Source organism: Miscanthus floridulus, chromosome 19, assembly GCF_019320115.1.
Source record: "Miscanthus floridulus cultivar M001 chromosome 19, ASM1932011v1, whole genome shotgun sequence".
Taxonomy (NCBI): domain Eukaryota; kingdom Viridiplantae; phylum Streptophyta; class Magnoliopsida; order Poales; family Poaceae; genus Miscanthus; species Miscanthus floridulus.
Genome location: NC_089598.1, coordinates 108,188,985 through 108,215,350, shown reverse-complemented (window position 1 = coordinate 108,215,350; position 26,366 = coordinate 108,188,985). Strand labels below are relative to the sequence as shown.

Below are 26,366 nucleotides of genomic sequence, written 5' to 3'. Positions count from 1 at the left end.
GTCACGTGAAACGTGCACGGACACCGAAGGATATATAAAAAGTTTTTCAGTTGAAAAAAAAATGGAGCTCGAGCTCTACTCCCCAAGTTATGGCATCGCCAGCTCGAGCTCTACGATACGATACGATGATCATCGCCCGTTCATCCGATATGAATACGATGATCCGTTCCTCAAGCCTCGCCGGCCTTGCATGTGACCTTGTCGGGGTCGGCGGCCGCTGGCGGCCTGGCGCCACCGGAACGGAATGCCGCTGCCCTGGTCCTGCTGCCAGTTTGCCAATGGCACTCCAGTGGACTCCACTCTGTGTAGCGTACTTCTCCTCTTCGTCCCCTGCGCTGCTTGGTGCATTGCACGCGTGGCCCATGGACTCCGAACTTTTTCGGCTTCGCTTTCCGCTTCTCATTACTCCGAGCACGGAGCGCCGGCACGGCGATGCGGTGCGGCGACGCGTCTGCCAGCCGGCAAAGCTCGTACGGATCAAAGTGTTACTGCTACCAATAAACAAATTCGCTTGCAGATGAGAGGCACGAACGAGCATGATACCATGATCATGGAGTGAAGAGCAAGATCGAGCTAAGCAACAAGGGTACTGCTGCTATTACTAGTAGAGAAAGGAGAAGAAAGAATCCGCGGAGCCTTTGAATCCAATCTGATCGATCGAACCAACCAACCTCGAAAGGCAAGCAAATTTAAAACTACAAGTGAGAAAAAAGCGGCGGGAGGAGGATGAAGAACCAACAGCTACAGTGCAAGATGTACTGATGCGTCATGGCGACTCGACTCTGTCTGTCATTGGCGGGTGCGCCGCCGCCGGCCGGTGGATCAGCACGCGGCTAGTTGCTCTTGTACGGCGTCGCAGGCGGCGGGGGCGACGAGTAGGACACACCGTAGACGGGCGGGAGCGGCGGTGGGGGCGACGAGTAGGACACGGGGTACACGGGCGGGAGCGGGGGCGGGGGCGACGAGTAGGACACGCCGTGGACGGGCGGCAACGGCAGGTTCCCCGCTGGGTCGGACGGTGGCGGCGGCGGCGAGGAGTAGGGCGTGCCGTGGGAGGGCGGGAATGGCAGGACGCCGCCGCTGCCAGGTGTTGATGGTGGAGAGCCGTGCTGGTTGCCGCCGTGGCCGCCTGGAGAACCACCACGTGGGGACGGAGGGTGGTAGCCGGGTGTCGTCGGCGGGAACGTTGAACCTGGCGTGCCCGGAGTCGTCGGCGTGGATGGCGATGACCCTGGTGCGCCCGGAGTCGTCGGCGTGGATGGCGATGACCCTGGTGCGCCCGGAGTCGTCGGCGGGTATGTTGAACCTGGCGTGCCCGGAGTCGTCGGCGTGGATGGTGACGACCCTGGTGCGCCCGGAGTCGTCGGTGGGTATGTTGAACCTGGCGTGCCTGGAGCCGTCGGGGTGGATGGCGACGACCCTGGCGCTCCGGGGGTCGTCGGCGGGAATGTCGAACCTGGGGTGCCCGGAGTAGTCGGTGTGGATGGCGATCCTGGTGTCCCCGGAGGGTATGCTGATCCTGGCGTGCCGGGAGCCGTTGGCGTGTGCGGCGGCCAGACGCCACCGGGATGCTCTGTGGGTGGTGGCACGCCCACAGGTTGACCCGACGGTGCCCACCCGGACGACGGCGGCGGCGGCTGGTAGCCGGACGACGGAGGCGAGCCACCATGGGATGAAGGCCCGGATGAAGGCGGCATTGATGGCTTGGGGCTGCTGCCGTCTGTGGGCGGCGACGGGTGCGACGGCGTGGTGGAGCCAGGCGGTGGCAGCGGCTGTGAAGGCCCGCCGGGACCCGACCCAGGCAGGCCAGACGTGGGCGGCGCCTGGCACTGCGCCGTCCTGCAGTCGAACGGCGCGGCCGCGGCGGCGCACTGCGGCGGCGGGCGCTGCGCGGGAGCGCCAGGGATGCAGTTCCACCTGCCGTCCGCCGTGGCGACGGCGCACCCAGGGCGCGAGGTGAAGAAGTTGTCCTCGTAGGTGAAGTTCCTGAGCGTCCCCTGCAGCACGCACACGGCCGGCGGCACGGGCCCCCTGAGCAGGTTCCCGGCCACATTGAGCTGCTGGACGGCAGCCATCCCACCGACGCTCGCCGGCAGCGGGCCCTGGAGGTGGTTCCCACTGACATCAAACACCGTGACCTTCCTAAGCAACCCGACCTGCGGCGGGACGCAGCCGGTGAGGTCGTCGTCGATGAGCACGATCTCATTGAGCGTGTCCGCCATCCTCCCAATCGACGGCGGGATACACCCGCCGAGACGGTTGTGCGCGAGCACCACCACGGACGCGGGGGAGTTGCCGAGGTTCCCCGGGATGGGGCCACGGAGGCGGTTGGAGTTGAGAATGATGGCGTCGAGCGGGCGGTCGAAGACCGCCGGCGGAATGGGTCCCTCGAAGTCATTGAACCTGAGATCGAGGTACCTGAGCGCGGGGAGACCCAGGACGAGGGCGGGGAACGCGCCGACGAAGCGGTTGTTGCTGAGGTCGAGCTCGTGGAGGAGGCGCAGGCGGAGGAAGGTGTCGGGCAGCACCCCGCAGAAGCGGTTGGAGTTGAGGTGGAGCAGCGCGAGGTCGGGGAGGCCCAGGGGAAGGTCGGCCGGGATGTGGCCCGCGATGTCGGCGTGGTTCAGGTCGATCCCCGCCACGGCCAGCGCCCCGTCGGAGGGCCGCGGCGCGCAGTAGATGCCGTTGTAGGCGCACACGTTCGGGCCGACCCAGTTGGATGTGAAGTTGGACGGGTCCGAGAAGATGGCCGTCCGCTTCCACGCTTGTAGCGCCGTGTAAGCCGCCTGCAGCGCTGGGCTCGTCGGCGTCGGCTGCGCTGATGCGGGTGGCGCGAGGGTGAGGAGGAGGAGGGCGAGGGCGAGGGCGAGGACGACGCGGCGCCACCCGCTGCCTCCGGCAGTGGAGGCGCGAGGAGCGGGGATCATGGCGGGCGGGCTGGCGGCCGCGGCGGTGGCGGCGCGCGCGGGGGTGGCGTGAGGTTTTTGGCGGGGGGCGAGGGGAGAGGAGAGGTGGTGGAGGGAGGGGAGTGGAGTGGAGGAGGTGGGCGGGTGGCAGTGGCAGGGCTGCGCGCAGTGTCCCTTGTCAGGGACGGAGGGGTCAGGTCACATGGCAAGGGTAAACGCGGAGGCGGGAGGGTGCACGGGATGGCCGGCCTCGCGACGCGGTGCAGGTGCAGTACAGGAGCAGGACGGTCGGAGCTCGTGGCGCCTGCGTGGCCGGTGGCCGTTTCGCTTTTGTGGCTGGCTGGCTGCGGCTCTGTTCGGTTGCTCTACACGGCTGATTTCTATACGGATTTGTTTGGAGAGAAAAATACGCCAGCTTATTACGAGGAACGCAACGGGGTCGACGTCGGCGTACTTGGGCTGGGAGTGACGTGGCGCCGCGGAGTCAACGTGGAACGGTCTGGCGCTAGGAGTCACCGCCGCCGTGGCCGTGCCCGTGCCCGTGTGCTCCAGTCCAGCGTCGGCGTGCATGGACGGGACGGTCGCGTCGCGTGTTGGAGACCGACAGATGCACTGCAATGCCACGGTGATGCCGTCACTCGTCAGTCGTCACTGCCATTCGGCACACTCCACGCTGCACTGCACTACGGTGAGTCGGTACTCCAAACGCAAACTCGCAAGTTCAGAAGTTGGTTCCAGCTCGTCATCGTATTCGTCTTCGAACTTTCACTAAAAAATACTCTCTCTGAACATCTCCCGCCCGCGAAGTGATTAGGGAAGTTTCAATGATGCGTACGATGCATTGATGATGATTTCTATCCTCATTAAATGACTTGCCACGTAGGCAAAACGTTGACATGGCAACGTAATTAATGAAGAAAGAGAGCAAAAATCATATAAATGATTTCTTCATGAAGAAATCAGGTCTACTCTTGACCCAATGCACCAAGAAACCATGAAATCGTTATTGGGGAGAAACCACCAGTTTCTAGGGAGCTCGTGTCGCACTCCTATTAGAGGAAGAAGATAGAGTTGGGAGAGAGAAAGAGAAAATAATTATTACTCATCGAAACCATAGGTTGAAAAACAATATTTTTTTTGGTACGATATCCTATGTTATAGAAACTACTGGTTTTTTTTATTGGAACTGCCTTTAGTAAGCAGTAATTAATGGCGGGGCTTTGTAATGTGCACCGCGCCCGCGTGCACTCGAGAATCTCAAGGCCACCGGTGCTGGACTACTCGAGTTCGAAGTCTCCGGTTCCGAGCCGAAGCTTCTGCGCTCATCACACCACCACTCCTACCATGAAGCACGCACGCATGCATGTAGCTAGCCTGGTCAACAGTTCAGTTTCGTGCGTGTTGCCGCCGACAAGGTAACGTACAAACGCCGGTGGCCAGCCAGCGGTAACCTCTGCTAACCGCTGCACGTCTGAATGATCCCTCGTTTCGTTTGGTTTTCGTTTTGCTTGTGAGCTGAGCTGCGAGCCTGGCAGACTGTAGAGTGTAGTAGAACCGTCCGTTTCTGGTTCTTTGACAGCTTCTGCATTTTCAGTGCATTCAATTCAGGCCACGTTTAGATTGCAAAAAATTTCAAACCGATGAATAGTAACATTTTCGTCTTATTTGGTAAATATTGTTTAATCGTGGACCAACTAAGCTCAAAAGATTCATCTCGTGATTTCCAACTAAACTGTGCAATTAGTTATTTTTTTACCTATATTTAATGCTCTATGCAAGCGGTTAAAAATTAATGTGATGGAGAGAGAGTGAAAAAACTTGAAATTTGGAGGTGATGTAAACAAGGCCTCAGTAGGAATAGGTGGCCGGAAACGGCAATCAATTAACCTCTGGTCTGGCACTCTGTAATGTAGCGTTGCCCCGCCCATGCTCTGACGGCCAATTGCCACTTTGGCGTGTCCTCCGGTGTCAGTCAGTGCGTCGTGCCCGTATTCAGACTGGGAGGCGCGGGCCCATGTGTCTGTCGGTCACAGGCAGTGGGGGAGTGCAGACGGTGACGAAGTATTTTTTTTTTCTTTTCGTTTTTCATTTATTTCTATTATATATAATATAGAGTGGAAGCAGGCCGCAGGTCAGCCCATGCTCGATCGAGTACTACCAGTGACGGGCGGGCCAATCTACAATCAAAAGGCCCATTCCGCGCCAAGGCACCGCTTCGCTTCCATATGCGCAGCCGCACTCCCAGTAGCAGCAGTACTAGCGTCCGGCCAGTGATTGTGCCAGCGGTTCGAAGCATCCCGTGCGTGGGGACGGGCAGGTATGGTGCCATAGTTCTGGAAATAAAGTCTAGAATGAAAACTTTTTAAGAATTGATTTCATCTTCGAAGGATGGAGTTCAAATATTGATGCACATCTCTAGCTAGAAGTACTATAAATTTACCAGTCGGTAGACATGTTTAGTTTTTGAGCCTCCCGGTGACATTTGTAACTATATTTCGTTGAATAAATAAAGATAATGCTCCACTTAAAAAAAAGAGTGTCTACCCAAAAACCATGTGTTTTATGCAGTTTCAACACATGAATTTTTTTGCACCATAGAATTAAGATTCAACAGCCTCTATCCTCCTTCTACCTCCAGACTTCTCCTTCTTCTCCCTCCAGACAATCACAAATTACAAGATCACAGATCCACAGATCACAAGAAACAATTTTTTTCTATGCAAAGACAAAAGGACAAATCGGACCAGCCCCGGGCGATTTTGCAGCCTCGCCTCGCTCGCTGGTATGCATGCATATGTCTCGCTCGCTGGTATGCATGCATACGTCTCGCTGGTATGCTCGCTGGTATGCCTCGCTCGCTGGTATGCATGCATAGAAGCAACAGTTTGACTGCATAGACTAAAGACAGTTGAAAAGAGAGAGGGAGAAATTTATGTGTTTTTTGTGCTAAAACACATGTGTGTTGTATAGCATTTCTGAAAAAAAAACTAGCGTGCATTTCTGAAAAAAAAACTAGCGTCCGACCGTGCTTCCGGCGGGGGTCGTTGGTGCCATTTCTCGTGTCCACAACCGTGCAACACTCCATTCCTCCGAGCTTCCCACACACACGCACGACGTCCACGCAGCTAAAGCAGGCGGCTGTGGCAGGTGAGTCACATTGTAACATGTACAACACATAATCTACTTTTAAAACATTCAGATACAGCTTTTACAGCATGCGTCTGAAGAAAGATGAAACACTTGAAACATGCGTCTAAAACACTTGCGAGAACACCTAAAAACACTTGAAAAGTCGTTGCAAAACATATACAACATCTTGACAAAAACACTTGCAACACATACGTGTGAAAAATACGAAACATCCAAATAAAAACACTTGCAACATACGTCTGAAACATTTGAAACAGACGTTTGCAATATACGTGTATAGCCATTGCAACATATGTATATCCCGATCTACTTTTGCAACATCTATACAAAACACTTGCAACATACCTCTGAAACATCTGCAACAATTAAAACATACATTTGCAGCAGAGGGGGAGAGAACGAGGCCAGTCGATTCTGACCGTTAGGGCAGGAGCCGACGGTGTGCGAGCACCACCAGCACCGGTCGCCCTCGTGGTTGCCCATTGGCTCGGCTGGAGATGACCTGAGGCGTCCCGGCACCTGTGTCCAGCCACCATCGGCAGGGGCAGCGACAGCAGCCCGCGACAGCAACGCATCTTGACAGCGCTGGGTTAGGGAAGAGGCCAAGGAGGCACTGCGCGAACTGAGGGAGGAAACAACATGGTCGGCTTGGGTGGAGGAAGAAAGCAACAGTGGCGACGCGGGGGTTCTGCTGCTGCCAGCAGACATAGGAAAGAGACCTGGAGATGGGGAGGGCGAGACGGAGCGGAGAGATAGAGAGACGGGTGAGGCTGAGTGGAAACCGCGTCCGAACCGACGCAAGCGGACGGACGCCCGTGTTCGAGTATTTTTGTCCCAGTTCGGGCCTTGTTTGGATGTTATTTGATTCACTTCAATCCACATGTGTTGAGGTAGATTGAGGTGGAATTTAGTTCAAGTTTCACTCCAATCCACACCAACACATGTGGATTGATGTGAATTCGACTACATCCAAACAAGGCCTTAGTCACGTCCTTCCCTCAAATTTGACTGCTTATGGGCCTATGGCAGCCGATCCTCAACTTCTAAAATCCCATTTTGGTCCTCAAACTTGGCTGACTATCAACTTCTATAATACTTGCTTTTGGTTCATGAATTTGGCTGGCTATGCCATCTCGGACCCTCAACTTCTAAACTACCTACTTTTGATCACTGAACTTTGTTTCGGATCTTGGAGGCTCCAAAAATGATCTAGCTCGCTTCGTAGGCTGACGTGCCATGTACAAAAAAAAACAATACTGAATTTAGGACTGTAGCAAGCGACGAGGAGAAAGAACATCATCATTGCGGCATAATGCAAATGGCACAATGAAAAAAAAATAACAATGAAATTCTGAAGTTCTTCATGTCACAAACTGAGGCAGCACAAGAATGCTGAACAAAGAGAAGTTGTAGTAAAGTTGGGTCTGCAGCAGGCAACAAGGAGTAAAAAAATAAATAATAGGAAGATAAGACCTGAAGCCAAGTTCAGTGATCAAAATTAGGCATTTTAGAAGTTGGAAGACCGAGATGGCATAGCCAGCCAAATTCAGGAGCTAAAAGTAGGCATTTCAGAAGTTGGGGACCGGAATGCCATAGCCAGCCAAGTTTGAGGACCAGATGTGACTTTTACTTTTTTAATGTACGGAGCGTGTCATTCTATACCTTCGGTGTCAACGATGTGTTTATGAGTTTCATGATCATAATTCGTCTTATTTCATCTCTGCTTTGTCCCAATTTCATGCGTAGATTCATAAACCACTCTAGGTGGAATTGTCTCAATTCCTAAACCACTTGCTCATCTTCCTTCTCTGTTTTATTCCAATTTCAGATAATACATTCATAAATTACCTCAATCCCCATCTATTCGGGTGAATTATGATGAAAAGTAATTAATTTCTATCACAATTCACTTCAACACACGTAGATTGACGTTGATAGAAATGCATCCAGATGTTTTTTTAATATGGGCTTAACTTTGTCTAGGACGATGGTGGAGATGGTATTGGTAGTAAAGAAGAAAGCAACAACAACAGTTCAATAGAACAGGATATTTAGGGTCTGATTGGTTTGCGACCAAAATTTACCATGCTATGGATTTGGCAAGCCAAAGTTAGGTAAAAAATTTATCATGGATTTGGTAAGCCAAATGTGAGAGATTGGCAAGTTTTGTTAGCAAACCAAACAATAGCCAAAATCATGGTTTGTCAAATCCTTGGCATGGCAAACCCATCAGCCCCTTAGTCTCTTTGGATCTTGAATCATCTTCCTTTCCCATTCCAATTTGTCCATTTCTAAGCTCGAGATCTTATCCTCTCTATCGTAAGGTCGTGTAAATCCATCCAGTTTGTACCGGTACTAATTATTTCTATGCCATGAATGGAGGGGTGTGCTAACATTGTTATTATCTGGCACAATTACACCTTAAGTTTGTTCAGCCGGCTACAAACATATGCATTGAAACATTCAGTTGATTGGCACGAGTCTATCATTTTGTACATCCATAAGGCTACAAACATATGCACTAAAACATTCATTTGATGGGCACGAGTCTATCATAACTACGATAGTTCTGATTGCTCCTTTCATCAGCTCCGAACCAGGCATATTAAGTGTGATTCAACTTTTAGAAAATGCTTCTACTGCTCAAAGAACAGAATGTCGACCAAACATGTAGAACTACAAGCTGCTTTCGCGTAGTATAATTTTCACAACACTTCGGAGCCTACTTTTGGCTTTCAGCTTCAACTTTTTCAAATAGGTGGAAATAGACAAATATTTTATAGTTGTTTCAATAAAGATAAAGAGATAGGGGTAGGTTTCATAATCAAACAACCTATAGTTTTTTCACAGCACAACTCATAACAGCTTTTCCATAGCTACAACAACTTTTTCAAGCCCATAGCTGAACCCAACATACGCTAAAACAATAAAAACGAAATGTTGCTAGCCCTAAATGTGACGAAGTAGTTAAAAAAAGAAAAGAAAAGAAAAGGAAAGACTGTACTACGGAGTATGTGATGCCGGATACAGCAAGTTTCTACGCTTCCTAATCAGCCTTTCAAGTGCATTTTATGTCCTCCAATTTGCTATGCTGTTATGGTCATCAACCTGTAACATATTTGAATAATGGAATCGGACATGTCAAGATTCTTTTTTTGATATGAACCAAAGCAAACCAGAGAAAACATGTACCATTGTACCTGGAGGAGAAATTGTAAGATGCTATCTCGACAACATGGAAGGAGACAGCGAAGCTAACTTGATAGTGCCTCCACGACATAGAATGTTCCTAAAACACATGACTGATGTGCCTCTGTGGCGGTTCACCTAGCGGAATCTGAAAAACACTTCATGTGAATTAAAAGCAGATATCTATTGCCCCTAAATATGATCGCATATGCAATAAAAATGTAGCAAGATAGATAAGCAGGTTCCCATCAATAGTCAACATACAAGTATAACTAATTATGGATTTCCGTTGAGTAAAACAGCAACAAGGTTAATTCTTACCAAAATGAATTTATGTCCTAACATAGTACATAGGTCTCACAATAGTTCAAATTTTAGAAGAAAAAAAAATCAAACATGAGAAATGCACATCAAACTAGTGCTCAGCAAGGAAAAGAAACTAAATACAGCTAGAGAGGAAGGTACATGCAAAAGATAAGAAAATCTTGCAAACGGTGCTGATTCAGAAACTAGAGGTAATTGCATATCATACACAATTGTACATCACATGCAACATGTGGGTGATCCGTGATTGACAACTGAATGGCTGGTCAATTATAAAACAGGCACAGGCATGTGCCGTATCTGGATAGTACCATATCAGGATATCTATAGGCAAACAAGTTTAGAAATAAAACCATCAACATGGACCACGAGGAAGTATTCCATACCTCTCCAATTGACCATTTTTCCTTCAACCAGATACTATCATCCTGATTTTCATTTTTATTGTCCCTGTTGAATAAACATAGGGAGAAAATGGATATAAGCAACAAGAAAATTCACAATGTCGCATACAATAATTCCAAAGTTCACTAATCAAATCGACAAAAGCAAGCATATATACATGATTCATGAACATTCAAGTCTGATTGGTTAATTTTAGAAAGTCCTTTGTGAGAAAGAGCAGCGCTTTCTCCATGACATCTACACAAGTACTGCATATTCACGGAATGAAAAAATAATACCCATTCATTATAGTGTTGGTCATTTTTTTTCTCCACCTACCCCCTGCCCCCCACAACACACACAAAAGAAAAAGACATGTACTCAAGTTCTGCATATTACATACTCACAAGTTCAGCATACTCTGTGCATCTTATTGAAGGACTTACTCAACAGGAGCTTGGTTTGTGGCACTTGTAGGAGCCACAATTCCACTAAGTAAATCTTGTGACTGCCTATCAATGTCTCTGTGATGGCTAGAGGAGGAAGGGGACTGCTGGTAGCTAGCATGAGGCTTTGGGAAATTGCCAACACTGGGCATGTTTGAGCCTTGCAAACTCCCAGATGACTGTTGTGATATCTGGCTTCCAAATGAACCTGTAAAATCCTATATAAGTTGAAATGGCAACCAAAAGCAATATGCAGAATCACATATTTCCTAAACTAAGAAAAAAATAAAAGAGAACAAAGAAAATGATATGCAGAACTGTCAGTGTCTAGTACGTTTATTTAATTCTGAGCCCATACTAGTGTCCATAAAGAGTCCAAGAGAGTTCCTGTTGAGTCCAACTACAACCTAAAAAAGTTGTATATAAGTTAATGTATGTGCTTCCTAAGGGATATACAGGATTATCCCCAAATCTTTAGGCATACATTAGCAACTTATCAAATGGTTAGTTCTTTATAAACGGATGCCAAAAAGTAACAAAGAGTCACGAATCAGAATGATTAAAGACCATCTAGACATGGATAGACACAATCACACAAACTATATTACTCATAATTGGATTGACCATGTACCAAATTCGTTGAATAAAGGGTAGCAGTGTAATTGCATGGATTAATCAATAATGCATACCTGAAACTCCAAATTTCATATCAGAACGGCCAAAAGTAGGTGTAGGAAATGCTGGATGGCTCGGCTGGTTAGATTGACCAAAAATACTATTGGTTGGGACTCCTGGTGTAGTTCTGCATGAGATAGCTCATTGAATTTAATACGGTACATGCACACAGAAACAGACTGATCAAAATGCATAATAATGTCTGTAGATTATTTTGAAGACCACTGATTTCTGATGGAATCATCAGTTTATCCAACAAATTAACACTAAGGTTACTACTGCCCATCCTCCAAGATCAAGTGAATATTACCTGGACCCAGGTCCAATATTAGATGCTGCTCCAATTTGACTGAAACTACTAAACACTGGTGGTCCGTTATTTTGAGAAACCCCAAATGGTGAGTTATTTTTCACTTCAGGGAACGAAGCCACAGTTGGAAAGCTTGGAGTTTGTGATACCGATAGACGTTGATTGCTCAGAAAATTATTAAACTCTGTCAGCTTTGCATTTTGCAAATTTCTTTCACCCTCGACCTGAGGAAAGGAAACCAATGAATTGGAGTTCATTCTTGATAAAAATCCATCAAAGATCATAGTTATGATGACTAAACTATACAGTATGTCAGTATATAATAGAAACTAAAGTAAGTAGTGTTGTGTTGCTAAAAAAGGCACAACTCCAATTGTTCTCTGATAAATACCAGGTCATGTTGCTCAAGCAGGTACAGTTTGCATGCCTCTACCATTACAAAACCTAACAGGGATAAGAGACACACAGATACGATATCACAAACATTTGATAATATCACATGTGGTTTTCATACAATTTATGATATATCATTTTCCATGGCCCTTGTAGGAATGTTTTATCACATATTTCAATGTGCAAGATCACATACTTCAAACTGGAAAATTCCAATCAAATCAAAACTTGATAATGGGAAGAAAGTTGGGAGTGCTAAAGCTTACTATTGACTGCAGAGGATGCCCTTGCCTGCCTTCCTCATACGCTTTAGCTCTCAGCTCTTCAAAGCTAATATCCCCAGTGATGTCACAAGGACCACTAATGCAAACATAATACAAGAAGATGAGCGCAACTGCACTGAGGGAGGCAGAGGCCACTGGTTGAAGCACGATGAGTTACTTATTTACCTCCTGATGTGAGCATAACACGTAAGCTTCCAGAGTGGAGTCTCATTCTTAAAATCCTCAGCAATCTGGTGTCTGCAAGACTCAGGATCTGTACAGGAGCTGGCAAAAAAAAAATCATAAAGTTGATGACTCACATATAGCAAGGAGTAATCAAGCAGGATCAAAAGTACAGTGCTCCACAATCGCGGACTCACATGTGGGCTGTTGGTGGAGGCTGCGCCGCTTCCTGTTGCTTCGTCGGAGCTGAGGGGTCCCTTACCCACTTATTTTGAAATGGCTGATCCGACAAAAATCCATCAGTCACACACAAGAACACCCATTACACCATTACACAAGCTGAATTCCCCAAGTGAGAACAATTCATTAAAACAGATTACTTGTATCCATCAGACCAGACAAACCTTTGCCGGACCAGGAGCGTTTCTGGACTGCGCAGCCGCACCGCCTTGTACTCCAAATCCAAACGGATTGGGCTTCTGCTGCTGCTGCTGGAACTGCGCACCTAAGGAAGACTGCTGCTGCTGCTGCCTGCTCCCAGAGCCGAACCCAAACGGGTTGGGATTCGCCTGCTGCTGATGCTGAGAGCCGAACCCAAACGGGTTGGGCTTCGCCTGCTGCTGCTGCTGCTGAGAGGACGCGTGCACGAACCTGCACTGCGCTCCGTACTTGCAGCTGCACCATCCAGAACGTGAATGAAAACCACAGAACTACGCAAATTCGAGGTACGGGCATCCCGAGCGAGCAAAGCGACTGAACTGAAATAAAAGCGGAAGCAATGGCATGCCGCGGCAACGGAGAGGGGAGGAGAAGACCCCGTACCTGCCGCGCTGGAAGTTCCTGCAGAGCTCCTGCCGCCGGCTCATAGTCGGGAGCGGGGAGGTGGACCCGACCCGTGCGCTGGAGCTCAAGCTCTAGGGTTTCGTCCCCGCCCGCCGCCGCCACCTCCAACTGCAACCGCCTGCTCCTTCACGCCGCGCACGGAACTCGCGTGGACGCGACGCACGGCACGGGGCCTGGTAAAACTGGAGCAGCAGAAGGGAAGGGAGCCCCCCACTTTTCCTTCCACGCGGCGGCCGGCATGGCACGCGACGCGGGCGGACGCCGTCGGAGTCGGACTCGGGGGAGTCCTGCGCGACGTGGGCCGCGGTCGAATAATGGTCGGGTCCTCCCTGGGCCTCGGCCTGAGTGAGATGCAAGCGCTGGGCTGGGTGCCGCAGACCTGGTAAAGATCCGGCCTAGCCCGGGAGCAAGTGGGTCCATCGTATCTTCCTCCCCAGTCGCAGGCCCACTGGTGTAGTGCTGGTGATTCGGCAGCCAGCGAGGCTGATCCGGGTGGCTGGCCGGTGGCCACAGGCCACAGCTCTCTACCTGGATTCCGCGAGGCCACGGTGCGCGCTCTCTTGTCTTGTGCCACTGCCACCGTCTCGCCGTCGCCTGAGCGAGAGCCGAGGCCACGCAGGCAGCCACCCAGGCCAGGGGGATGTCGGCGCCGGCGGCGCAGGCCGTGGTGGCACTGGCTCTCGCGGCCATCCTCTCGACGCCGGCGCCCCAGGCGGACACCTTCTCCAACGTCCCGCCCACGCTCTCAGGTGCGTGCGCTCGTGCGTGCAGATATGCTTCGCAACCTTTTGTGCATGCGTAGCGTAGGCGTGGCTGACGAGGAGTTGGTGAGCAGGGGGCGACGGGAAACAGGAGCGGATCAAGCACCCCAGGTCGGCCAAGGCGCTACAGTGCACGACCAAGTGCGTCGGCACCTGCATCCGCGGCGGCGGCGGCGCGCCCGGCGAGGGCCCCCTCAACGTCAGGAGGTAAACCAGCCGCCGAACCTGCACCGGCGGACGGTTACTGCCGGTGCGTACGTTTCACTTCACCTGGTCCATGTCGTCGTTCACGTTGGGTTTTTGTGTTGTGCCGCGCAGGCCCCTCGTGGTGTTCAAGGACGGCTTCCGCAGCCGGCAGTATTGGTGGGTACCTGCAGCTCCCTCTTCTTTCACAAACAGTGAGCTCAAGTCTGATCAGTTTGTTGTTCAATTAGCCTGATAGAGTGCTCGGATATCTGCAACGGCATCAAGGATGGGCAGGATGGACCCTGAGGCGACAGAGTAACTCAGTAACTTGTCAAGTCCAAAGCTCTTGAAGCAACTGTCATGGCTGCAGTGCAGGCTGGACTGAGATCCAGTTTTTCTGCCGGGCCTCCAAAAGCAGAATTTCAGAGGCAACAAGGGTAATAAGGTACAGTAACTTAGTCAGTAACACATGCAGTTGGATCCAGGGGCATTTGCTAGCTGATACCTTTTTTTCAACAAACTGAGAAAATCTACTAGGAATGTAGTGTAGTAATCTTGATATATCATTAATGCAAATGGAGGGTATAGGCTATGGAGATTAAATTCTCATGGACTGGACTTGTCTAATATTACATTCTAGCTCATACACGATAATAGGGTCTGTGCGCACAGCCCTATGCACGTGGATATACATGTTGTCAGAACCATGATGAACTTAAGTTTTTATCTGGAAGTAGGAGTTATGTACAGATTTTTCATGAAACTCGACAAGATGTCAAGGAAGACGAACCAATTAAGACATTCCAACGGACATACATCTGACTTCCAATGACACGGGCCAATCCAGTGACTGCTTTCTCAAATTTGAGACTCCCATGGTCCTTGGATATAAACTTACTTTTCCAGACATACTGGTAACTCGAGAGACAGCTATTACACTGTTTCAACTGTCCATCAGGGCTTGGACTTCGTCACTTGTGTTGTTTATGTTCTCCTGCTAGCGATTAGGCTGTCTGAAAACATGCAAATATATCAGCTGAAGGCAATCAAATTTTGTTGTGACTGATTTCATATATAACAGTCAAAAAACACTAAAGGCTAGTACAGTTTACCATTCATGTTATCTGGGCAAGGAAGCATCTGAATCTCGGATGGCAGTTAATTTAAAGATCCCGTATCTGGCAGGACGAGGTAGCGAAACCGAGAATCAAATGGAATGATGCCGAAAGTACGGGTGCCCAGGAGACTTTGCCGCCTTTGAGACACACAGTGATCGACAAATGTAGCTTGCTGCTGAGGTAGAAAATGCGAGATCCAAATAGGGAAGCTGTTGTCGTCAACAAAACCACGGGCAAAACAGTGTAGTATCTTAGGGACCAGAAGCTTCCCTTTTCGACTTACTCCTACCGATGCTCTAATGAAATCACGCTGTGCATCTTGAAGTTCTTCCCTCACATTGTTTGCTGTGTATATCTTCACCTACAGTGATAATTAGTCCTTTGTCAACCATTAAATCTTTGCGCTAGGGACAATCATGAAAGGCATTCTAGCAAATCAACTAGCTTGTCAACAAAAAATATAGTGCTAATCTTGGTGTCAAATGAAGGAAACCAAAGGAAAATGCTCTGAGCTTACCCCGGGAGAAGAATACATTCCACAGCTGAGGGCAAACGTCAAAAGTGGCTCAGGTGCCGCAATGCAGAATTTTTTCTGCTCCTCAGGTACCTTAATCTTCTGAAGGGCAAGAAGCAGGGCCTTCAACCAAAGACAGCAATAACTTTTAATGGTTTGTGTTGGTTAGCTGAAGGAAATCGAAATAAGAAGCACTGTCAGCTAAATGCCCTGCAAGGTTTTCAGTAAGTGGTATACCATCTGTGGCCTATGACTTGGTGGTTTCATCTTCAGAATTACATATTCAATAAATGCAGCACTGAATGGGTGCCCACCAATTGTATATGCGGCCTGGAGAGAAAACAAGTATAATGAATTAATGATATGATTCTCCAGAAATAAAAGCATGTCACACAACAAGCAAAAAAAATGGAAATCTTGAATTGCTGACATGCTATTAACTTAAGAGTCCCAGGCTCCCACTCCCAGCTAACATAGGAACAAATATTTTTTTTCTCGAACAAGCTTAGCATGTATGTAACATAGGAACAAATCTAATGTACAATATAATTGGTTCCTTTAGCAAACCTTTTGCATCAGTGAAAACAGTTTCATGTCGCTTCGTGGAACACCATAAGCAAGATAAGCCTGTAAAGGGATAAAAAAATGTCACAAATGTTCAACATGTGCCCTCCCACACATTAAGCTACCCTAATAAGAACTAAAGTTTTCAAAATCACGTACGTGCATCATCAACGCGTTGTATAAGTTGATCCAAAATGCCAACCTTGCATCATCATTGAGGTGAATAGGGTTTATTTCTGCCAGCTGCTCAATGAACAATCTGCACTCTAATAGGCGTTCATTAGTACTGTTGGATTAACCCAAATACCATGAAGGACGAAACAGGTGCTCATCTTTAATGGCATTGAAATAAAAGGTAAAGTGGTACTAAAGAGGCAATGTACTGAATCGTGGAGCTAAAGCCAGTGGATTATAGTATGATTTGGTACACCAATTGTCATAGTTTCAGTTAGTTACAAACAGTAAGGTGCAGGTATTACAAATATTGCTTGACACATTACCTGAATTTGCGAAGTGACTCCGCAGCGTATTCAAGTTGTTTTTTCCCAACTGACATCCACGAAACTTCAGCTGCCGCACTGTAGTTGCCTATGTCAGCCCAGCTAAGCTTCTCACGGGCTTTGTAAGGGTCAAAAACAGTCTCCGAAGCTAATAGATTATTGTTGTAGTTCAAATCCACCTGAGGGCTCTGTACCCAAGAAGATATGGACGACGGTTCCGACAGAGACCAGAAGGCAGAAATTGAATAATTCCCAGTGGGGGATGGAATAGACTGCTGAGCCAAGGAGGAATTCCTTGAGGAGTCTCTGCAGGAATCTGATAGCGAAATAAAAATGTTCCTCATGCAGCGGACGATGTCCTCGGAGAGCTGATTAGGATCTGCGAAGCCTTTAACAGAGATCTGTCTCTGTAGTTTCACAGCTTGTTCATGCAAGGCAGCACGAGGATAAACCTCCTCCCCTTGGCTACTGCATTTTTCGCCCGTGGTATCCTGGTAGCAACATGAATGTTCGTAGACAGTGAAAAGACGGACTAAGAAGATAATAACTGAGCTAAAATTTGAAACATATATAGTTTCTTAATTTAGTCAGGAGATGATGCGTTGAGATCAGAATGGTAAGTGAAGGTATTTGGCATGACTATTGTAGAAGGATATGGCACGTTTTTGGAAAGCAACACAGAATTTCCATCCCTTACAGACTGAATGCAGTGGCCAACGTTATAGTAGTACAAACTGATTCAGCAAGATAAATCCGTATGTTATTTGCAGTCTAAATGAATCTTGCAATTGTTAAGCAGGAACAGGAATAATGTCGATGAGCAGAGAAATACGTACATCTGGTCCGAGTTTCCCGGAGTGGCAGGAGCAAGCGGACGGCGGCGGGGGGAGGTGCTTGAGGCGGTACTCGACGAGCCGCCTCTCGTTCCTCTCCTGGATGAGCTGGAAATGCAGGGAGACCATCTCCTCCTCCAGCTTCGTGACCGCGGTCTCGAGGATGCAGATGTTGGAGAGCAGCTCCTGCGCCTGCAGAGGAGAGAGAGAGAGAGGAGAGACCGTCTAATGTCAGCGACCGCCGCCGGGGAAGCCAAGCCAAACCAACCGTGGGCGTGCGGGCGTGCGTACGTTGGTGGGGAGGTATGCCATGTCGGCGAGGGTGACGGCGGCGCGGCCCAGGGCGCCCTCGAGGACGGCGTGCAGCGCCGTCTCCTCCTGCAGCGCCTTGCGCAGCCTCTTGACCTGCGCGCGCGCGCGTGCGTGCATTCCATGTGAGGGGGAGTGAGGAGAGTAGGCATGGGCAGGCGGGCGGAGAGAGAGAGGGATCGGTGACTCACGTCCTGCTCCAGCTGCGACCTGCCGGACGACCGCGCGGGCTGAGGCTCCGGCTGCGGGGAGAACCCCCTCCTCGCCTTGGCCAGCGGCAGCGGCATGGTGGTGTCGTCCCGGCCTCACCCTGACGGGCTTCCCCCGCCTCGGGGCTGAGACGGCGAGGTCGGAGTCTGGCCCGCGCTTTCGCTGGGGTGAGGAGAGGCGACACTGCCGCCACCGCCGGCAGAAGGAGCAGGGAGGCGGCTTGCGTGGCGAGGCGACGGGACGGGAGATCTTCGCTTGGTTTGACTGCCTGGTGCCCTGGTCTTCAAATTTTGAAATGCACGGTCGCTTATTGGCCCTGCCGGCTGGGCCGCGGGGCGGGGAGCGGGGCTACGTGGCCGTGTCCACGGGCCACGGTGGCGTGGAGTGGGTGGCCGAACTCGCCACTCGAGGTGGTGGAGGCAGGCGGGTAGTAGACCCAACCCAACCGAAGCTACTCTACTCGGTCCACGCTTCCACTTCCACACCTGGGCTCGGCTCGGCCGGCGCATTTGGTCAATTGGCCGTCACGATAGATCGATGACATCGATAGCAGTAGCACCATCGCTGTCGCACGCATTGGTTGTGCTGAAGCGTGTAAGCTCGGCAAACCGGCGTTGGTTGTGCCGTGCGTGCCATGGGAACTGGGATGGGTGGTCACACCACACGCACCTGCCGGCCGGCTGCCGCTACAGAGGAGAGGACGGACGGTCAGTGGATCACCTAGGAGAGCAGCAAACGCCCGCCCGCTGCATTGTTTACGCGCTCGGTGCGAGAGGCACGGTGGCGCGATCCGCGGTCCTATGCGCGTGCCGGTGACCGCCACCAGGCACCAGCCCGAGCTCGTAGTTGTAGCCCGTACGAGCAGCCAGCAGAGGAAGGCTGATCCCGTCCCGTCCCGCCACGGCGCCACCGAGCGAGCCCGAGACCGCGAGACGCGTGCCAGTGCCAGCCCTTGTCCCGCCCGCCTGTCCGCTTCCTACGATTTCGTCTTTTCCTTTCGGAGGGAGGCCACGACCGCCATTGTTTACTGCTCCCGTCGCTAGTGCCCACCAGGCAGCCTTCCGCCCTGCACGCCGCTCGACGCCACTCCTGCCTCCTGGCACTGGCATTGCGTTTACGGAGCCCAAGGATCGGATCGCAGATCCACAGCCGAGTTCAAACTTGAAAACCTGGTAGTAATCGCGATCATGCTCTCCTGGTCCTCCTCATTCCTTGGGCAGATTAGGCGTCCCACCATCCCATGGACGCTTCGGCAGATAGCAATAGCATGGCAGTGGAAGTTGTTGGGGCACAGGCGCACAGCAAATGCAACCACTACCATCCACTGGGCAGGACACTCCGGCACTAGCTAGAGCAACTCGCCCACTACGACGCAGCATGCTGCTCCCATTGTCGCCGACCGGCCTGCCGGCGCAGTAGCAATTCAATTCGTTCCGACGGGAGTAATGGTATGGATGCAATGCAACAGCTAGCTGCGACCTGCGACGACACTGGGACGAGCAGGGGGGACAAAGGCAAAGCAGAGCGCATTGAAACGCTACAAAACAGGCGTGGCCACGCCGCCCAAAAGCACACAAGCTACTGCTCCATGCTGCTTCCGCTGCTGCTGCGGCGGCCATAACTGCCAGCACCGCGGCTCACTGAGCTACAGTACTAGTATGCAGTTCCACGACTCAATACGCACAACAAACCAGTCGACTGGGGTGCAAAAGCCAGCGATGGCCGCCTTTTTTTTAAAATTTAAAACAAACACACAAACCGCCGTTAGTCAGCGAAACCATTTCCTCCATGTACTAAATCGATTATCCAACCTCAGGTGATGGAAATTACGCATCCGGCCAAAAAAAAAATGTCAGGTTTAACAACACAGGTTTCCCAGGCCTCCAAATTGTTGGAAAGGCCCAGCACGGTATGTGTAGACCGACAGCAGCGTCCCCAGCGCAAGCCAGTTCACCGCGCAACCAGGGGCCAGCAGGGGGGTGTGCTATGCCGACACCCAGTCACTCAGCTGGGCAGTGACCTTACCATGCTGGGCGGCAGGAGGACCCTTCAGGCGAGGCACCGCATTCGCGAGGCGAAGGTTGCAGTAGATGTACTCCATGTTGCGGAACCTCTCTTGATCGGCGAAGGACCGCTTCTGGGTGTGCAGCCTCTCGGATAAGCTCTTGTCAAGGTTGTACCTAGTAGCGCCGAAGCATGTCTGGCCTAGGATCCGAGCAGCAAAAGATTGTAGCTCCTTCGTGCCACTCCCATGTCTCTCCCACCAGACATCTGCGATTTGTTTCAGGTAAACACAGGTAAGGACACAACTCCTTTAACGGAATTATCATCACACTGGTAGGTTTCTATTCTTTTTTTCTTTGTAACAGTTCAAAATAAATTCCTGATTCTAATTTCTACACCATTTAATCCAGAGGACACAGACTAACTTCTGTTGAACGTGGTAACTTAAGCAAGTTGAAAGATAACTTTGTTGGCAACATGCATTAGTCATTTTCTAAGGAGGGGCACAAGGTAACAAATACGAAGCATATCAACAGTGGGTATCAAAATGCAAATCATGAACTTGAAACCAAAAAAAAAAAAATCAGATATGGTATTTCATCAGGTGACAAATTATCATGGGAGCAAAGGCCTCACACCATAGCATATAGAAGCATATATCAAATGTACTTCCTCTGTCCCAAATTATAAGACGTTTTGGCATTTTTAGATTCATAGCTTTTACTCCCTCCATTCCAGTATACCCGGCGTACAAGGCCATATACCAGATACCAAGAAGGTTACGGAGATATGCGCCCGTATTAACAGCTGTGCTTTGCTGTGCCGCAATTAGCATCGCCCCGCTGGCCACTAAATCATCTTTTATTCGAGTATACTAAGCTAGTGCAGCGACGGTTGAGCTGCATGCATGCAGCATGCGTGCATGCGTCGCTTCGAGTCGAGCCGGAGTAATGACTATATGCCTTGGTACTACTGCCCCCCTGCTATTGTGGCTGATTACAAAAACTCGTGTACGCCGGGTAAACAGGAATGGAGGGAGTACTACGTATCTAGACATAACATATATCTAGGTGCGTAGCAAAAGCTATGAATATAGAAAAGCCAAAACGTCTTATAATTTGGAACGGAGGGAGTAGCATCCAACTATATGGGGGTATTGCAGAACTACTAGTCTACTGCCTCCAGTCATAAAACACGAGATTTCAGACAAGCAAAACACTTTTTTTTCTGCTGTTTCTCCTTGTCTGAACATCATGCTTTAATGACTGTGGACACAGCATTATTTAAACCTGAGTTATTGTTTACTTAAATTAGCATGGGCCTTTCTTTAACCCAAACCGTCATTAACTAATTAACATTAGCGTCTACCTTGGGATTAGTAGACAAGCATGCATGGTATGTTCAATGAAAGCAACTTAGGACATATATCATGACAAGGCATTAACTTGACAAAAGGAACAAGGAGCAATTGTGGCAGGCAGCGAGATGAGCGCAGCTGTGGCTGTAGAGATTGTTGTGTGAATATGACATTACTCATTAGCGGGAAAGAACCAGGACTTCTGCCTTTAGGCAATATTGCATGTACATAACAATTTGTACACTGGAGAATGGTACTCCTGCTCTATTTAAGTTGGTATGGAGTTCAAGCATCCTAACCAGATCTAACATGTTTAATTAAAATTTGGATAAACCAGAAATAACGGCACTTAGTAGCAACACAAAAGAGCATCACATCAAATAACAGACAGACTATGAATATGAAGGTGCGAAACCAGGAGAAAGGTACAAATTAAAATGTCCTGAAATATTTAGATCAAAGGGGTTCACACAGTGAATCAGGACTGGCCTTTACCTTGAGGTGTTCCAGTAGCTTCCTGAATTGCTGAATCTGAATCAAACAAACCTGATCTTCTTTGATATAGATCCATTTGTTCAGCTACATGCAATGCATGATAATGACTTCTAGCCACTCGGATAATGCAGGTCGTGATGCCACTGCTGATTTCAGAATCATGGCGGTACCGGTCAGCGTAAAAGAGTCCTGGATTGAGAATATAACCAGCAGCATGGATTGGGGAATGCAAATAATTGTCCCATATGCGATCAATCATCTGCCAGTAATTACCATGCTCATGACCAAGATTTTTTTTTATACCTTCTTTTGCACTATCCATGGCATCATACAGGACACTCACTGGACAATTATCATTTTCCAATTTATACAATACACTGATAAGTGGGCCTGTAACCTTCAAAACATTATCAGCAGCACTCCAAAATGCACTATCCGTTTGGACTACCTCACATATATGCATGGACAGACTTGTACAAGCCAGATCAGAGGAAACCCAGTTCGACGAGCTAAACAGCTCCATCAGATTTTCCCTCTGAGACACTAGGGTCTCAAGCGTGAGAAACTTAGCCACCGATTTCAAGTTAGAGTTGCTTATGATCTCAGAGTCAAAATAAAAGAACTTTTTCATCAGTTCCATGGGTAATGCATGGCCATACAAAAACAACGTGATTTCTCTTGCCTTCGTTAGGACATCTTTCACATGATCCAGTTCAGCTATATTCTCAAGCAGAAGATTGATGCAATGATCAGCACATACTGTGAATATGAATGACTGGTCATGTTTCTTTAGCACAGCATGCTCTGTAGCTTGCATATGTAGTGAAACATTATTGGTGATGACCTGAACAATGTTGTGGACACCGATATCATCAATCAAACAACAGACCATTGCTGCAAGCTCATCAACATCATCAAATATTGTGGAGATGTCTATGGATCTGAGAAAAAGCATCCCTTCTCTGCAATGCACGAAAGCACTAATGAAGCTTCTCCCACACCGGCTTTTCCAGCTATCCAATATCAAACTGCAGCCTCTTCTCTCCCAGTGTTGCCTCATAGCCTTTTCACGCTTTTGAACTTCACTCAGTTGCACTTGCAGAATATATTCATAAGAAGGCATTGCAATCCGAGCCCCACGGGTGAGCAAATCAACCACGCCATTAAAAGACGGCAAGTGAACAAAATCAGACTCAAGACCAGCCTCAAAGACAAGCCTGCCTATTGAATTTGCTACTAGAGAATCCAGGTTATCAGTTGCTCCCATCGAGCGTTCTGATTCAGGCTTATGTGACAAAGAGTGGTCCACAGAGAGGCTGCATGATTTGGTTCCATGGCCTGATGACGATGATGATAGCTCTGCTTGCATATTAGTTACGCAGACATTTTGAGGACCACTAGCTCTTGAAGTTTGGCCTCCCTGCCTAGAAGAACTTGCATTCCAACAAACAGCATTAGCTACGCAGACATTTTGAGGACCACTAGCTCTTGAAGTTTGGCCTCCCTGCCTAGAAGAACTTGCATTCCAACAAACAGCATTAGCATTTGCTTTTGTTGTTGCCATGGGCAGCTGGCTGCAAAAGTGTGAACTGAAGGTAGAAGCAGTCCACCAAAGACAAATCCCCTTAAAATTTGTAGTATGTAGTTAAGGCAGCTGGCGGCAAAAATGTTTGATAAAATTGACCCAGGTGGTGAGACAGGATCCTTATCAGAGGAAACTCAGGATATGCCAACAGAAAAAACAATTCTACTTGGCCTATCCTAATTCTTGCATTCCTCAAGTGAACTCCTTGACAAAAAGTATTCTTGATGCACAATCCTGAAAAGAAAACATAGGCTGTTAGGAAAATTAGTTTAACAGTGTTTTATTCCCAAAAGACACGTATCAGAAATAGAACATTCCATAAACTAGAGGAGCTAAGGACTTAAGGTGCTTCCTTGTCAAGAATAAATGGTTTTAAAAAGCAATAATTATTTGCTGCAGGATTTTGTTTATTTAAAAATAACAAGTCTATCTTTGCCTGAGCTACAGATATTTGAGAATCGATACAATGAATTAACAGTAACCATGACAAGCAAGCTCAATAATTGGCCATTTTCAACATGCTGCCATGAGGAGAAGTGTACAATTGGATTATAAACATGGATACAATTGTCTATACATCAATCCTACAAATTTGAAGGTTCAATGATTTGCAATGAACCTTACATATTAATGCATTTCCTTATGCCTTGGGATAAAAACTACTAGTGCAGCATTTCTTTATTTCAGCAATAATGATTGATGACGCATATTCAGAGGGCAAAGCGTAATAACGACAATAGAGATGCCATGCTTTTTCAGATGCTGATTGATGCAGCAGAGTTTATGGGTGAAAAACGCAAAACTGCTTGCATCACATGCACATTAAATAAATAATATGTTAAATAGCTAAATAAACAGAACTCTTTTATCTTCTAGATTTTATTCCAATTCTTGATGGATTCGTCAAGGAATACAAATGAACTTACTTAGGACAATGCGATTGCTACGATATCTAATTATAAGGATACCATTGCATGGAACCTCATAGCTTGCTACCATTCCTAAGGACAAAATTATGGATTGAGTATTAAGATATAGACTAGTGTAGAAAAGTTTGGAAAACGCTCAGGATCAACCAAGGACATGTAAATGAAAGCTTACAAGTAGGAAACTAAATACTACAGTACATGCAGTCTTGTGATAAAAAAAAACATTTCAAACCATATCTGATGTGTTGCACAAACAAACTTCATTGGGAACCTCAAAATTCAGGAAGCCAAATTTAGTATGAAGGTTGACTCCAGCACCCAAAAAAAAATGCAACAGTAACAACAAAGCCCTTTAGTCTCTATCAAGTTGAGGTGGGCTAGAGTTGAAGCCCAACATGAGCCACCAAGAAAAAAGAGAAAGAAAGAGAAAATAAATTAAATACAAGGCATCAATAATAACGACACATAATTAACCAAGAGAGGAAAAAAATAAAAACACGTCATTATGATAAGGCCTAGCAGCATTAAAAATATTCATCCCAACTCAAAAGCTCCTAAGTCTGCTTACTGCAAATCAATGCAATTAGGCTACTATCTGCATTTACCACATTCAGATATTGAGGGATGCAAAGTGAATAAAACAGAAAAAACAGAAACAGTATTCGGTGTAGTAAATCATATGCATAGCATGTCCATGCCCATGCTCTCCGTAAACATACATAGATCCAAAGAAAGCACTTCCTAGTCTGCTTTTTTTTCAATTAAGAAACCTAGCCATGTGACCATGTTCTGATTAGCTCAACAGCTTTTAAAAATCTACCATGACTACACAGGACAAAAACAACGTCCTTCCGTACGCAGCACGGACCCCCTATGCGTTCACAGTGGTGAAGCGTGAAGGGCACAGGCGCATGACGTCTTAGTTTTAATACCCGCCACACGGAGGTGGGAACAAACAATTAAAACTTAATCAAACGTTGTTGCGAAGCGGGAAAGAGTTCCCGCGTCCAAGGTTCCCCCATCCCAAAGCTTTTGTGAGTCTCCATCCCCATGTTGGAGAATATACCATTTCCACTCTTTACAATCATACAGGGAGCCACAACAGCACCCCACCCCTGGTATATTTCCACTCCTTACAATCATACAGTGCGCCACAACAACACCCCACCCCTGGTATGTGCTTGACTGGTCCATCATCCATGCAAACAGACCTACGATCCATGGACGGATCTCTCACGCGATCGATCAGAAGGACCCACCCAGACCTCGGGCGGATGGCTGGACAAAATCGCACATCACAGGCGCGGATCGAGTAAAGGCCATTGTTGTACGCATCTACACAGCTAGAACAGATCATCAGAGTCCGCTTAAGCTAGGGTTTGGGTGCTCGGTTCCGCACGGCATCAAGGGAACAGAAGTGCGGGCATACCCTCGGTGCTCACCGCGGGCGAAGCACCAGTCCAAGAACTGGCGAAGAGGGCCCGACGAAGACCTGGGCACCTCGCGTCAGGCGGCGGCGGCGGCGGCGGCTGTAGCGAGAGCGAGCGCTGAGCGCAGCGCAGCGGGGTGAACGGGCAACAAAAAAAGCGAAGAGTGGAGCTGAAGCGGGTCCCAGAGACCCGGACTGAACTACTGTATAGAATTTGCATGGGCGTGGACCAGGCCTGGATGCTCCTGTGCTTTTGCGTTTTGGGTTCTGGTCGAGGTGTCTCCGTGTCTGTCTAGGCCCACTGGCCCAGGCTCCAAACCACGTCGCTGACCTTGTGTTTATTTTCTGTTTTTCTAATTCTTTTCCTTGTTGGATTAGAGGACTGTTTTTATGTGATATATAATTAAAAATATACAGGTGCTCCTTATTGGAATTTTTAATTTTCGTAGTACTTATTAGATGAGAGAAAATTAATAAAATGATAAATTTAATAGTTTATATATGGT

General features: G+C 48.4%; 5 protein-coding genes across 6 annotated transcripts; 1 reads left to right on the top strand and 4 right to left on the bottom strand.

Annotated features, from left to right (window-relative positions):
- Window positions 1–158: 158 nt before the first annotated feature.
- LOC136528386 (leucine-rich repeat extensin-like protein 7) lies at window positions 159–3,036 on the bottom strand. The gene has a single exon (XM_066521343.1). It carries the CDS (start codon window positions 2,925–2,927, stop codon window positions 834–836), a length of 2,094 nt encoding a protein of 697 aa, XP_066377440.1. The 5' UTR covers window positions 2,928–3,036; the 3' UTR covers window positions 159–833.
- Window positions 3,037–8,821: 5,785 nt separating this feature from the next.
- On the bottom strand, window positions 8,822–13,395 carry LOC136528097 (zinc finger CCCH domain-containing protein 46-like). Its single transcript, XM_066520996.1, has 11 exons — window positions 13,046–13,395; window positions 12,628–12,898; window positions 12,421–12,503; window positions 12,227–12,325; window positions 12,044–12,137; window positions 11,385–11,608; window positions 11,089–11,201; window positions 10,400–10,607; window positions 9,956–10,019; window positions 9,257–9,393; window positions 8,822–9,164 (listed from the first exon to the last, which is right to left on the bottom strand). Exons 1-10 carry the CDS (start codon window positions 13,087–13,089, stop codon window positions 9,346–9,348), a joined length of 1,248 nt encoding a protein of 415 aa, XP_066377093.1. The 5' UTR covers window positions 13,090–13,395; the 3' UTR covers window positions 8,822–9,164; window positions 9,257–9,345.
- Window positions 13,396–13,554: 159 nt separating this feature from the next.
- On the top strand, window positions 13,555–14,973 carry LOC136528187 (uncharacterized). Its single transcript, XM_066521113.1, has 4 exons — window positions 13,555–13,815; window positions 13,902–14,034; window positions 14,146–14,190; window positions 14,262–14,973. Exons 1-4 carry the CDS (start codon window positions 13,707–13,709, stop codon window positions 14,317–14,319), a joined length of 345 nt encoding a protein of 114 aa, XP_066377210.1. The 5' UTR covers window positions 13,555–13,706; the 3' UTR covers window positions 14,320–14,973.
- Window positions 14,888–18,321, bottom strand: LOC136528186 (uncharacterized). The gene is made up of 10 exons (XM_066521112.1): window positions 18,043–18,321; window positions 17,834–17,947; window positions 17,546–17,734; window positions 16,710–17,200; window positions 16,369–16,468; window positions 16,213–16,272; window positions 15,883–15,975; window positions 15,649–15,768; window positions 15,126–15,492; window positions 14,888–15,026 (listed from the first exon to the last, which is right to left on the bottom strand). Exons 1-9 carry the CDS (start codon window positions 18,136–18,138, stop codon window positions 15,172–15,174), a joined length of 1,584 nt encoding a protein of 527 aa, XP_066377209.1. The 5' UTR covers window positions 18,139–18,321; the 3' UTR covers window positions 14,888–15,026; window positions 15,126–15,171.
- Window positions 18,322–19,772: 1,451 nt separating this feature from the next.
- LOC136528443 (uncharacterized) lies at window positions 19,773–26,017 on the bottom strand. Of its 2 annotated transcripts, none has more exons than XM_066521403.1 (3): window positions 25,861–26,017; window positions 21,918–23,736; window positions 19,773–20,332 (listed from the first exon to the last, which is right to left on the bottom strand). In XM_066521403.1, the coding sequence occupies exons 2-3, from the start codon at window positions 23,479–23,481 to the stop codon at window positions 20,046–20,048; spliced, it is 1,851 nt and encodes a 616-aa protein (XP_066377500.1). In that variant the 5' UTR covers window positions 23,482–23,736; window positions 25,861–26,017; the 3' UTR covers window positions 19,773–20,045. The 2 variants fall into 2 exon arrangements, with proteins under 2 accessions (XP_066377500.1, XP_066377501.1); XM_066521404.1 differs by having other exon boundaries at window positions 25,874–26,017.
- Between the last annotated feature and the right edge of the window lie 349 nt (window positions 26,018–26,366).